Source organism: Petromyzon marinus, chromosome 14 (genome assembly GCF_048934315.1).
Source record: "Petromyzon marinus isolate PM22_M1 ecotype Great Lakes invasive population chromosome 14, UKy_Petmar_22M1.pri1.0, whole genome shotgun sequence".
Lineage (NCBI taxonomy): Eukaryota > Metazoa > Chordata > Hyperoartia > Petromyzontiformes > Petromyzontidae > Petromyzon > Petromyzon marinus.
The window spans coordinates 5,297,165-5,310,194 of record NC_133680.1 but is presented as its reverse complement, the minus strand read 5'-3'; the positions used below and the strand labels follow the sequence as shown (position 1 = coordinate 5,310,194).

The window sequence follows — 13,030 nt, the reverse complement described above, 5'->3', positions numbered from 1 at the left end:
CTCAATAACTTTTGCATCGGGTACCCCGGGATGCATTCAATTTTTCAGATTTCTGAAGCACTTCGTTCACCATCTTTCCCGTCATCTTGAAGCTGCGAATTTTTCCCCAAGTGAAAACGTAATCAATCTCTCACGTTCTCACGACACGGCAAAGAACTACTCTAACTTGCCTTCTCGAATAGATTGTTTTTTTTTTATTTCTGCGCCCGCTATCCGAAATGCATGTACGTTGCTCATCTAGTCTGTCCATACGGCGTGCGCGTGACAATAGGACACACTGATGTGCCAACGTTGTCGAGCTTGGCTGCATAATTCATGACACTGGGAGGATTACCGAGGACGCCGCTCTTTAAGTGTTTGTCAATTTCCCCGCACGAGTTTTACAGCACCGTTGACATGTCCTTGTAGTGCTGTAAATTTAGGTTTGGTTAGGTTTAACAAGTAGGCTTTCGCGACCAATACCATTCATAATATAGGTTGAATTTGGGTTAGATCGCGTAAATATAAATGTGTCGTTGAACCCGCCACCAACCAACACAGCCACTTAGTAAGATTTGTCATGTAAACAGAACGTGCCAATTTGTTACTATTTCAGCACACCAGGGGGGCTGCCGTGACGGGCGAGAGGGTGGGGGTGAAATTCACAGAGGGAACAAAGTGAGAGAGAGAGAGAAAGAAAAAAGATCAAACTTAGCAAACTTAGAAATGTAATGCAACTCAGAGAGTCGGCCAACACAACAGTTAACGCTTCACCTGGTTGATCAACGTCCTTCCAAAGTTTGCAAAAATTTGCATCCGTTTTCTCGGTTGAAGTCGATTGCTTGTGTTGCGATCGAAACATCGTGATCTATTAGTTATTTTCTATCTACGTGACTTTACCGAAAGAACCAAAGAGTATGAATTCCTGCAGTCACGAAAGCTTCAAATCAAGACGTGAGAATTGTTTATTTACAAGGAATGCAATATGCATGCAAATTATTCCCTCGCGATCCGTTTAGCCTCAATGGAGCAAACGTAACTTTACAAAGCGGGAGAAAAATAAATTGACGTCACAAAGCTCTGCCCCTCCGCCCCCCCCCAAAGAAAAATAAAACATGCTTCAAATCGCTTTAAACTATTGTCATTGTAGTGCGTATTTAATGTGCCGCTGCACTCTGATGTTGTAGGAGAAAAAATCATTAAAAAGTCTATTTAATTAAGTAGAAAGTGCTGTCTATGTTTATTTAAAGTTGCGCATTTTTATGTGACGTCACATTTCTCAAACACCCCCCCCCCCTCGTCACACATCGTCACAAATGTCTGACCCCCCCCCCCCTAGGTGCGTGACGTCATTTATGGACGGTCCCCTTAGCACCATCGTTGTCCTTTCTACCCTTCCTCGATCTGAGGAAGGGTAATCATTGCGAGGGGTTGTCCCACACTGATCCCTGCCCAAGCAACGTTCTTACCCGCCTCTACTGGACTTGTGTGAAAAATAACTTAATAGTTCATTGGAATCGAATCTTGAAGAGAACCGCTACCTGGAATTTGATTGATTTGCTTGGGGTTAAGTGGGGGTGAGTTGAATTAATCTGTGTATGTAATACCATTGTACAATAATCAATCTGTGGATATAATACCATTGTACAATAATGCCCGCAGCTCACACATCTCTTTGATCAATTTTATTCTCAACAGAAAATAAATACAAATGCATTGCCTGCTGTAATGCACAAAGTATGTGGCGCTTTTAAATAAATTACAATATATTGTGACTGAAGAACACCCATACTGTGCAACGGAAAGGTACAAGATCAGGATAAAGATGTGAAGCCGCATCTAATAATGCTTCACTGCATGGTAAGCTAACAGACTTGAAATTCTGGATCTGCAAATACAAAGAGCAACATTTATACAGTACAATGTACAAATACACCGAAATGAACTTGCGTTAAATTATTTAGCATTAATTATTAGATATTTTAAGTCTATTTTTCTTGATTGCCAATGTGCTTTGGATGTCAGTTTTCAGTATACATCCTTATTTGTTTTCGTTTGTGCAGTTTTATTTTAACCTTTTATGTGTTCTAAAATCACTGATCCCAGTTCGGCACCAACACACACACACACGCACGATTCTCCAAAATGATCATGCTCCCACCGTGTGTCCAATGTAACTTCAACTCTGGTAGACAGAGAGGCATCCTCTGATTGGCATGCAACATGTCCACTCAAAACCCCCCTTCCTCATGTTATATACGCTCGGAGCTCGGTACAATCAAATCAAGTGCAATCACAAATTCTCGAACCAGTGGTGTAGCGTGCTTGGCATTGGCCCTGGTGCAATGAATGAAATAGGGCCCCACTGTCCAATTTCTCCTGCTCTTTGAAGCCTGGCAACTGGGCCACCCCTACTAGCCCCCCCCCCCGCTCCAGCCCATAGCCACCTCGTGCAGTTTCACTGCCTGCACACTCGATAGCTACGCCGCTGGCTGGGAATGATAACATTTTGTGCAGTCGTCGTCATAGGCTGCAATGGAAATGTCAAACCCATCGGAACGTTTTCTGTTGTTGGTGGAGACAGAATGAAAGGGTTTCTTTTTGTAATTGTATATCCACCCCAGGGTTTGAACTTGAGAACCGCTGTGGTGTTCTGCTCGGTACCCTGGTGTGGTACATTAGCCCTTTGGGTCACAAGATAACGCTCCGGCAATTTCTCACGAGTGTGCGAACCACGCTCGACTCTCTTGACATTTCATGAATGAGCAAAAACACCACACAAATTGTTTTCTTATCATGAGGCAAGTAGGGTATTCACATTAAAATGTTTTATGCAAAGATACCAATTGAGCAGAGTACTTGTGTTGGCCCTACCCAAGTGTCCTCTGCGATGAAACAAATTTACAACTAATTTGATTTCAAAGAATAACTACATTAACCATGAATTTCTTAACCAAATATTACAAAGGAAAAACAAATAGCTTAATATAATTCTCAATGAACGTTTTCACTTACCCTTCTCCATTTGCTTTCATTCATACGTATCTTTTTGTCCACTAACCATGCCCTGTGCTTGCAATGAGAAAATTTAATACTCCGGGAAAGGAGATCACGTGCGTGCGTGAGTTAAGTGTGGTTCCAATTCAATCCGCGTAATTTAGAACCATCCGCCATGTGTGGAAGTCAAGCAGCGTAACGGATAATAAAAATCTGTTCAAGTGAACTGCCTTTGGCCTCCGCCTGAATGAGGACGCTCATGTAATTCATATTAAGCATTTTACATCGACGCTGCTGCCGTAAAATGCATCATCGGTATTCATTTCAACGTGCAATAGTGGATTTTAACGCCTATCCCAGTGCACTGCATTGATTCTTACAGAGTCATTTATTCAGGAAAAGGTGTATTTTTAGCACGTTAACTTAATGATCAGCATGACCTTATCAGATTGAACTGGGTGATGCTCGGCAAGGGGTTAAAATGGATGGCTTTGGACTGCACGTTTAAAATTGCTCTCTCTCTCTACTTGCACATCCAAAAAGCCTAGGAACTATATAATTAATGTGAAGAGTAATTGTTGCCAATTTTAAAGTTATTCGCAAATACAATACGGCAGTCTTGTCATTGACTCTAATTATCCTTTGGGCCTGGATAACGTTGCTCTGTTTTTGTTTCTGCAACATGCCATTTGAGAGATTAAAGGGGACTAGGCAACCCAATTCGGCCGCGTGGAAGACTGAGTGGGGCTTATTTTCTTACGTGGAAGAAAACGGATGCTCGAGCGCTGTACATTGGGTTATCTGAAGAGTATCCTGACAAGTTTTTTCGTGTGCATATTACAGTGAGGGAAAAAAGTATTTGATCTTCTGCTGATTTTGTACGTTTGCCCATTGACAAAGAAATGATCAGTCTATAATTTTAATGGTAGGTTTATTTGAACAGTGAGAGACAGAATAACAACAACAAAAATCCAGAAAAACTCATGTCAAAAATGTAATAAATTGACTTGTATTTTAATGAGGGAAATAAGTATTTGACCCCCTCTCAATCAGAAAGATTTCTGGCTCCCAGGTGTCTTTTATACAGGTAACCAGCTGAGATTAGGAGCACACTCTTAATGGGAGTGCTCCTAATCTCAGGTTGTTACCTGTATAAAAGACACCTGTCCACAGAAGCAATCAATCAGATTCCAAACTCTCCACCATGGCCAAGACCAAAGAGCTCTCCAAGAATGTCAGGGACAAGATTGTAGACCTACAGAAGGCTGGAATGGGCTACAAGACCATTGCCAAGCAGCTTGGTGAGAAGGTGACAACAGTTGGTGCGATTATTCGCAAATGGAAGAAACACAAAAGAACTGTCAATCTCCCTTGGCCTGGGGCATCATGCAAGATCTCACCTCGTGGAGTTGCAATGATCATGAGAACGGTGAGGAATCAGCCCAGAACTACACGGGAGGATCTTGTCAATGATCTCAAGGCAGCTGGGACCATAGTCACCAAGAAAACAATTGGTAACACACTACGCCGTGAAGGACTGAAATCCTGCAGCGCCCGCAAGGTCCCCCTGCTCAAGAAAGCACATACATTCCCGTCTGAAGTTTGCCAATGAACATCTGAATGATTCAGAGGACAACTGGGTGAAAGTGTTGTGGTCAGATGAGACCAAAATGGAGCTCTTTGGCATCAACTCAACTCGCCGTGTTTGGAGGAGGACGAATGCTGCCTATGACCCCAAGAACACCATCCCCACCGTCAAACATGGAGGCGGAAACATTATGCTTTGGGGGTGTTTTTCTGCTAAGGGGAAAGGACAACTTCACCGCATCAAAGGGACGATGGACGGGGCCATGTACCGTCAAATCTTGGGAGAGAACCTCCTTCCCGCAGCCAGGGCATTGAAAATGGGTCGTGGATGGGCATTCCAGCATGACAATGACCCAAAACACACGGCCAAGGCAACAAAGGAGTGGCTCAAGAAGAAGCACATTAAGGTCCTGGAGTGGCCTAGCGAGTCTCCAGACCTTAATCCCATAGAAAATCTGTGGAAGGAGCTGAAGGTTCGAGTTGCCAAACGTCAGCCTCGAAACTTAATGACTTGGAGAAGATCTGCAAAGAGGAGTGGGACAAAATCCCTCCTGAGATGTGTGCAAACCTGGTGGCCAACTACAAGAAACGTCCAGACCTCTGTGATTGCCAACATGGGTTTTGCCACCAAGTACTAATTCATGTTTTGCAGAGGGGTCAAATACTTATTTCCCTCATTAAAATGCAAATCAATTTATAACATTTTTGACATGCGTTTTTCTGGATGTTTTTGTTGTTATTCTGTCTCTCACTGTTCAAATAAACCTACCATTTAAATTATAGACCGATAATTTCTTTGTCAGTGGGCAAACGTACAAAATCAGCAGGGGATCAAATACTTTTTTCCCTCACTGTATATAATAAAATATATATTTTAAACCAAAAAAATGGTTGCATTTAATACAACGATGTTCTCACAATGAATACATTATCAGTAAATGCATGTGATAAGAGATTAGGCATCTGTCTCTTGGTCTGACAGTCTTAATTATGGCAGCTTAAACCATCTGTCTCTGTTCCTTTGCTGACACAACTCAGGCCGCAAGAGAAAACACAACCATTGGAGCTCACGCACGTTCGTGCCCACAAACCCCGTGCATCGCTACACACAGGCCAATTTTGGAAAACAAGTGGAAGCTCTCATAAATGCTCGTTGTTGGATCTCTCCGATGTGTTCCCTGGTTGTATATTGGGCTGTGGTTTGCCAAGACGTCCCGACGCTCCACGTTCTGGGAGCATTTTTATATTCGATTCCTAAAAAGAAGCTCCGAGCACGTAAAGCGAAAGGTGGGACATCGCGACGAGCGACACGCGGTTCAACCCGAAAACCCATCGCAGAGCTATAAACAGCACAATCGCGAACAACCCCACGCAGTAGCTTATTAAACCTGCCCAGGTCACAGCATGTAACCCTGCAAGGTCTCAACTTGGGTTGGGCAATTTCCTCTTCAGCAACCCTAATTCAACCCTTACTCAATGCAGCATTGTAGCACCGTATGGAACATTGTACATCCACGTCCGTGCATTTGGCAGCCCCAGGAATTTGCAAAGGAATAACCTCATTGCCTGCATTAGGAGTATGCACCCTTAATGGGGGTGTGTGCGTGTGTGTGCATGCGTGTGTGTGTGTGTCATCTCAATTATTTCAAACATAGCGCCCTCGTGATAGGTAGCCGTGCACTATAAGTAGTGGCGCGAAGACCAAATGTACGAAATTATCACGATGTATCTCTTTATCTCTCAAATAATCTGGCACGAAAGTAATTGTCATGTTTCTTTTGAAGATTTATTCCCTGCCCACTCATTTTGTGAATTAGTTTGAACAGGTTGTATCTATAATACGCTGCATTTAATTCCCTGAAGTTTCATCTTAAGTTATATATGTTTTTAGTTTAACAGCAGCAAACTCTATATATATCTGTACACAGTTTTAAATCACTTTTCAATATAGATTTTTGTTGTTAAATCAAGTTAAGCGCGGTACATGGGTTTTAATGTGGGGAACACAGTTACAAGCTATACTACACAGTGTACAGAGTCTGCATCAGCAAGACATTGTGGCGAGACACTATCTACAGCATAAGTTTGTTTTAAATGTGCACAATTCATGTCTCTTGTGCGGTGCGGTGCGTGTCCTGTCATTTTTATTTTTTGCGAGACGACATTCATTGATTTCGATCATTGCACAACGTGTAACAGAAGCGGCACTTCAAAATTCGGACACGTGGGCTCAGTTTCGAAGAAAAGAAGTGAAGAAGCGCTGTTGTGAGGACGCCAACGCGATTGACCCCCGGCCGCTGATCGTTTTCCACGGCGCGTTACAGCGGCGCGTCGCGAAGGTGTCCGATCATACCCAGGAAGGGGGTTGAGGGGGATACCGCTTTTTGGTCACGAGCGATCAAAGAGTTTGCCCACGTGCATTTTCACACTCTTTTTTTTTGTCGTTGCAAGATATTGCAAAAAAAAGTGTGCGCGCCGATGGCCTCTCTATGGGGTTTTTTTCTCTCTCTCGGAAAAGTTTCTGCTTGCTGAATAAACCCGCAAGCTCCTTTTCAAACCAAGGCACTCGCCCGAGCTCCCATTCCTTCTCCGTTCGGCAGTAATCCGACCGCTAGCCCTGCACATGCCCACCCAGAACGTCGGAGACGTGATCGCGCGGTAATATCGGCGAAATGAAATATGATTGTGCACTGATGCATAACTCCACGTGGGATGTGCGTTGGTTTTGAAAGATGGTTGGAGAAAGAAAACGAAAGGCCAGGAGCCCCGTGAAAGAAGGCTGCCGTGTAAAATGAACTTCATCTCCTAGCATGACAGTGTCAGTCGATAATTATCAGTCCCGTCGGTATCCTTTATTTAACCAGGAGGATGCAAATTACCCGTTGACATGCATGCAACAGCATTGCCTCTTTTACAAGGGTGTCCTGGTTTCACTGGTATCAATTTTACTTCACTGGTACCACCAATCATCAGTGTTTGTTCTATGACTGTGCATTTGTTGAATATGTACAGTATATACAATGCACCTCTTGGAACTTCACGTGTGGTTCACCATTTAATGTATTAATTTCACTTCCCGTTGCTTTAAATAAAATAAAACATCGCTTAAAGCCATTTAGGCTTTTAACGAGGGTTAAATCACCGTATCGTGCCAAGTTTAGTAAATGGCGTTTAAAAAGCTCAATCCAGGATAATAAAGTTCATAGTGATGATGAAACATTTTTGCAATTGTTAGATTACATTGCAATTACAATGTATTATAAACGACAAGGATATATGTAGTAAAACAGGCCTAAAAAAGTCTCCATATAAAAATCCCTCCCATTGCTTTATTTATGTATTTGATCAGTTTTTTTTTATATTGACGTAATAATCACCATCACAAACGTGTGAGGGGCAGCACGAGTTAATATGTTCACATTCCACAGAGTCACGTTTAACAAGCACACGTCTGTGCAAAAAGATGAATTTGCTCAAAAAGAAATGTTAATCAAAGATTTGTTTTTCATCACGTAGACAAAAGATAATTTTTTTGCACATCATAATTTTAGATATCTTTTATACATATATTCTGTCTCTTCTTTTACGAAATCATGAACTCAAGTAGCCACGGCTGGCTTCGTCATTATAACAATCTTAAAATCGCGTGTAGAAAAATGAAAATAAATAAGCAGCAGATACTGTGTTGGTATTCAACTTCAGTTTTCATAAACACCCAAAAATGTTCTTTTTAGACCACAAACACCCTTTCTTTTTTCCCTGTAATACAACATGCCACAATACAGCAGTTTGTCCTTTTTTTCATTATATATAAATGTAAAAGCACCCGTTAAGTGATTTCTTCAGCGGGGGTTGCAGCGTCTCACTCTTTGATGACCTCCGTCATGCACTTGTCCGTGACATTGCTGCCATTGTACTTGACCTTGCGGTTGCGCTGTGGCTCAATCCACGAGTTGTGGATGACGGCGCCGCTGTGCGGCGGAAGCTGGTCCACCTCCACCACGGACACCACGCGCTTCTTCATCTTGTTCTTTAGCACCTTCTGGAACTTCTGTCTGGTGAACGCGTAGAGCAGCGGGTGGAAGATGGTCGTGCCGTAGGCCATGGCCAGGAAGCAGAGTCTGATCTTCACGAGCACGTCACTCGGGCCCATGCACAGGATGACCGTGTTGAGCACCGAGATGGGCGTCCAGCAGACGAGGAACGTGGAGATGATGATGAGCGACATTCTGAAGACGCGCTTCTGCCTCTCTCGCCTCTCCCTGTGCCTCTTGACGGCGCGCTTGAGCGCCAGGATGACGGACACGGACGTGCGCACCCCCATCGGCGCGTTGTTCTGGGCGCCGCTGCTGTGCGACAGCGTGCTCTCGCGGTGGCCGCTCGACGTGGTGGACGCTGTGTGCGCCGTGCGCTTGCGCTTCTTGTTGGCCGCTTTGCCGGGCTTCTTCTTTTTCCTCTTGGGCGCCGTCACGGAGAACCGCGAGCCGATCTTGATGTTGAGCGCCTGCAGGATTTTGGAGTAGGTCACGAGCATGACGACGGTGGTGATGGCAAAGAAGGGCACCTGGACCAGCAGGTGGTAGTACATGCCCATCTCCTTGTGGTACTCGTTGCGGTTGACACACAGCAGCGTCTTGTTCTGCCAGGGTTTGGAGTTGGGCTCTTCTGAGGCCGCCTCCATGAAGAAGCTCACCTGCAGAGAGAAGAGCCTTAAGTAATCCTACGCTGTTGTCAAGGGAGGAGCGATCTTTCAGTAGTTCACGCAGTGCTACAAACACGGCCGAACCGAGTTTGATCCCTGGCCATGGCACGAAGTGGATTCCTGAATCAGTCCTGGCCTCCTCCCGGCCTCCCCTGCCCCCAAACCCCTTCACCATCTCGCACTGAACAGCGTGGTGAAGTATGGTCAAACAACCGCCATGACTGATGTGTCATGGAGAGAGGCCTTCATTCAGCTGTAGATTGACAAATGAAATAAATGAAAATTCTGAAGACTGCATAACTTGAAAACAAAAGGCCACAATTGAAGGGATGAAGCGAAATGTATTTGGAAGAAAATATATACTCGCAAAAGTGAGAGGCAGTCACATTTGAAGGGAATGACAGGAGATACAATTCATATTACACGCACATTCTTCGTCTCAAACTCACAATTTTGCCTTTAAATTCACATAATTCTGATGCCCGGCACACTGCAGCAATTTATCAAGAATAATTACATCATGCTCCGCCCGGGAACAGCACCTTGCATTCAATAAAAAATGGGTCTAAGTGACTGCAACTCAAGATGAGTGCCTGCTTTTTCTTTCTCTGTTTTTGGTACAGAAGTAAAATTAGAGAGCCAAGTCCCACATCAGCTGTGGGGCTCCGTGGTTCTCTTGTACTAAAAGCCCATGCTGTTCTTGAGTTTTAACAGCTTCACTAAGTATTCTTGGTTCTTTCGGTAAAGTCACGTAGAAGGGAAACAATAAAATAATAACAAATGACCGCATCCTTTATTTTCGTCTCCCCCCTCCTCTTTTCCGAACATAGATGGACTCGTCCATCTGAACAAACTGTCAAATCGCTCTCCGTGGTGCTAACGTTAAAAATAACCGCCACTTTTTTCAAATTTTCTTGCTGTGGTTTTCACACCTGATGATGATTGCTTGTGTTGCAGTCGAAACGTCGTGAGAATTGTATTGTTTTATATTTGTATTATTTTATTGTTTCCCTTCTACGTGGTGACTTTACTGAAAGAACCAAGAATGTGAATCCCTGCAGTCACGAAAGCTTTAAATCAAAGCTTCACCAAGCTTTGATTTTCTGTAATTGTTTGCATTCTGTATACTTTGCAGAGACCTTCTAAGTCTCAAACATTAGTAAGGTTCACCTGATCCCAATACACGTTAAAGGAATTTCAATGGTTTATATTCCCAATGGTCATGAAAGCGCAATCCCCGATGTTTACGTGAATAGCTGATCTAACTGAAATGTGTCAGATGAAGTTTGCTCTCACCGTTACGACAGCTGGATAGTTTATGACAGCTATAGCACAGGGGATCAGTTTTATGTTTGAGAAGCCAAGAATTTAATCTCAACAAGTACATTGGAACGGAAAAAAGCGTAGTGGATTTTGGCAAAGATATAAATTACTGTTTTGTTTTCTTGGACACTGCCACGTATAACTCCACCGTCTGTCGCATTTGGTACTTTTTACATGAACGGCATAATAAGTCAAAAAATTCCCACGGTCGCTTTGGCCGGCGTCGTTGTGCGCGCACCGTTGTGCCACCGCGCCGCGCTATGAATCACACGCACACACGGCGTCTATTTCCTCGTTGTGTACGGGCAACACATTTCTAATCTATTTTGGAAATGTGGCCTTTTCCCCAATTTTCACTCAGGTTATTCTTTTGGTGACATGTCATGGGGGACAAAGGATCCATTTGGAATTCTGGCCGAGCAATGCAATCGCACTGTTGGACATTGGCCCACAGATGGAGATATAACAAAACTACTTCTGGGCTCCCTTTAGAGCAACCTCTTATCGACACTCGGGGAAGCACTTTCCCACATGCTGTGCTACACAGAAATGTCCACTGCAAGGCAGTCAAAACAATATTTTTTTATTCTCAAAACTGGGCTTTGGTGTCCAGGCTGAGACCATTACCTCACTAGACTTGAGAACCCAGTTCAAATCGCAGTACACTGCCCAGATTCGAGGCCAGGGTGTCGACAGTGCAGGCTGACTCAGTGCTCTAACCTCTAAACTACCGGGTCACCTCGCACTGACCCATGCTTTAATCAGCCAGCATTAAGTGTCCCATAAAAGAGACGCTGCTATTGTCTCTGCTGCTCGTGATAATCTTATCTCGGACACCGAGTCGATGTCTGTCAAAGGTGAACATAACTTCCTTTCGAGCTATGTCAAACAAGACACTCGAATTCATTGCATGTTGCTGATGAAGTTGCTTAGTTTAAGCTTGGAAAGTATGCTAAGCATTAATCTTCCAATTTGCACGTGCTGCATTCGTGCGCTGTAGTCCACCACCTCCAACAACAACATTCCATTCACCCCCCCCCCCCTCCCCCACGCTCCACTGTCCCTCACCTCCAGGAAGGGGATGAGGAACGCCAGGAAGGACAGCGCCCATACGATGGCGAGGATGGCGCCGGCGCGAGCCGGCGTGAGCACGCGGTTGGCGGGCCGCACGGAGATGTCGTAGCGGTCGATGCTGATGACGAGGACGCTGGCGGCGGTGGCCACGCCGGCGAAGGACGTGGCGGCCTCGTGGGAGCAGCACAGCAGCGGCGTGCTGCGCTCCAGCGGCGACAGCAGCAGGGCCACGGTGAGCGGCACGCAGCCGAGGCATATGAGCACGTCGAAGACGTGCAGGCTGACCGTCACCGCGTTGCTCACCGAGCCCACGAGGCCCGACTTAGCGCAGTAGAGGGCCAGGACGATGAGGTTGCTGCCGAGGCCCAGCACGATCTCCAGCGTGAGGAGGCTGGTGAGGGCCACCTGCAGGGCAAGTGGGTAGGAGGGGCCCTCGGAGGCCGAGGAGTTGTCCCGCGGTGGAGCGCCGTCCGGGGCCAGCTCCCCCGGGATCGACGACGATGAGAGCGTGTCGGTGACCATTTCGGAAAGATTCCTGGTGCGCATCACGGAGGGTGGCCGGATTTCCCGGTGCCGCAGCTGGATTTTCTGGCCCTCACTATGAGTTCGAAATTGAGAGAGAGAGAGAGAGATAGATACGAACGTATCATGGCAGTGGTGAGCAAAATTATAATACTCTTGTGAGGTGTTTTGTTTCCAATAAACATTGGCCGAATGACATTATGGGCCTTAAAACACATTTTATGAAACAAATTAGTTGTTTGTAAAAATTGTAGCTTCACCTTCAAGCGTTATTTGCAACGATGAAATGCATCTAAACAATATAGAAGTTAGGACCTCCTTTGCCGGTACCAAAATATAAGAATAGGTTTTTCACCTTTTTTCTGGCAACAAAACTGAAACCTTTTTACTAGGAATCATGTCTGTCAAAATGCAAACAAAAAACATACTCTGATAATATATGCATTGTCCTTGAAACTGATTGGTCCACACCAGAGACAGCTTTCTTTTGAGCCTGGTTAATGCAGATATGGTGCTGGCAAAGGAGGTCCCATGATGTAGATGCTCAACCCCAGCTCTCATTACTCTGATAGTGGCATTGTCTTTGAGTTGTACGCCTTTTGGCGCCCTCTGGTCTAGCACCAATTGAGACGAGGCTCAAAAGAAAGCTGTCTCTGGTGTGGACCAATCTGTTTCAAGGACAATGCATATATTATCAGTGTTTTTTGTTTGCATTTTGACCACAAGTATTGTGGTTAATGCAGACATGATTCCTAGTAAAAAAAGGTTTCAGTTTTGTTGCCAGAAAAAATGGGAAAAACCGATTCTAATATAGAAGTATTCGCAATAACATTAATATCTTTGGTT

The 13,030-nt window shown here is 44.7% G+C and overlaps 1 protein-coding gene across 5 annotated transcripts in view; it reads right to left on the bottom strand.

The window, feature by feature from the left end:
• Positions 1-1,649: 1,649 nt before the first annotated feature.
• GPR22 (G protein-coupled receptor 22) overlaps positions 1,650-13,030 on the bottom strand; it is a 55,916-nt gene continuing 44,535 nt past the window's right edge. For all 5 annotated transcript variants that reach the window (XM_032954269.2, XM_032954267.2, XM_032954268.2 and 2 more), the window contains 2 exons: positions 11,657-12,260; positions 1,650-9,256 (listed from right to left, as the gene is read on the bottom strand). In XM_032954269.2, coding sequence (XP_032810160.1) covers positions 8,426-9,256; positions 11,657-12,208 — 1,383 coding nt within the window. In that variant the 5' untranslated portion in view covers positions 12,209-12,260 and the 3' untranslated portion in view covers positions 1,650-8,425. The remainder of the gene's footprint in view (positions 9,257-11,656; positions 12,261-13,030) is intronic.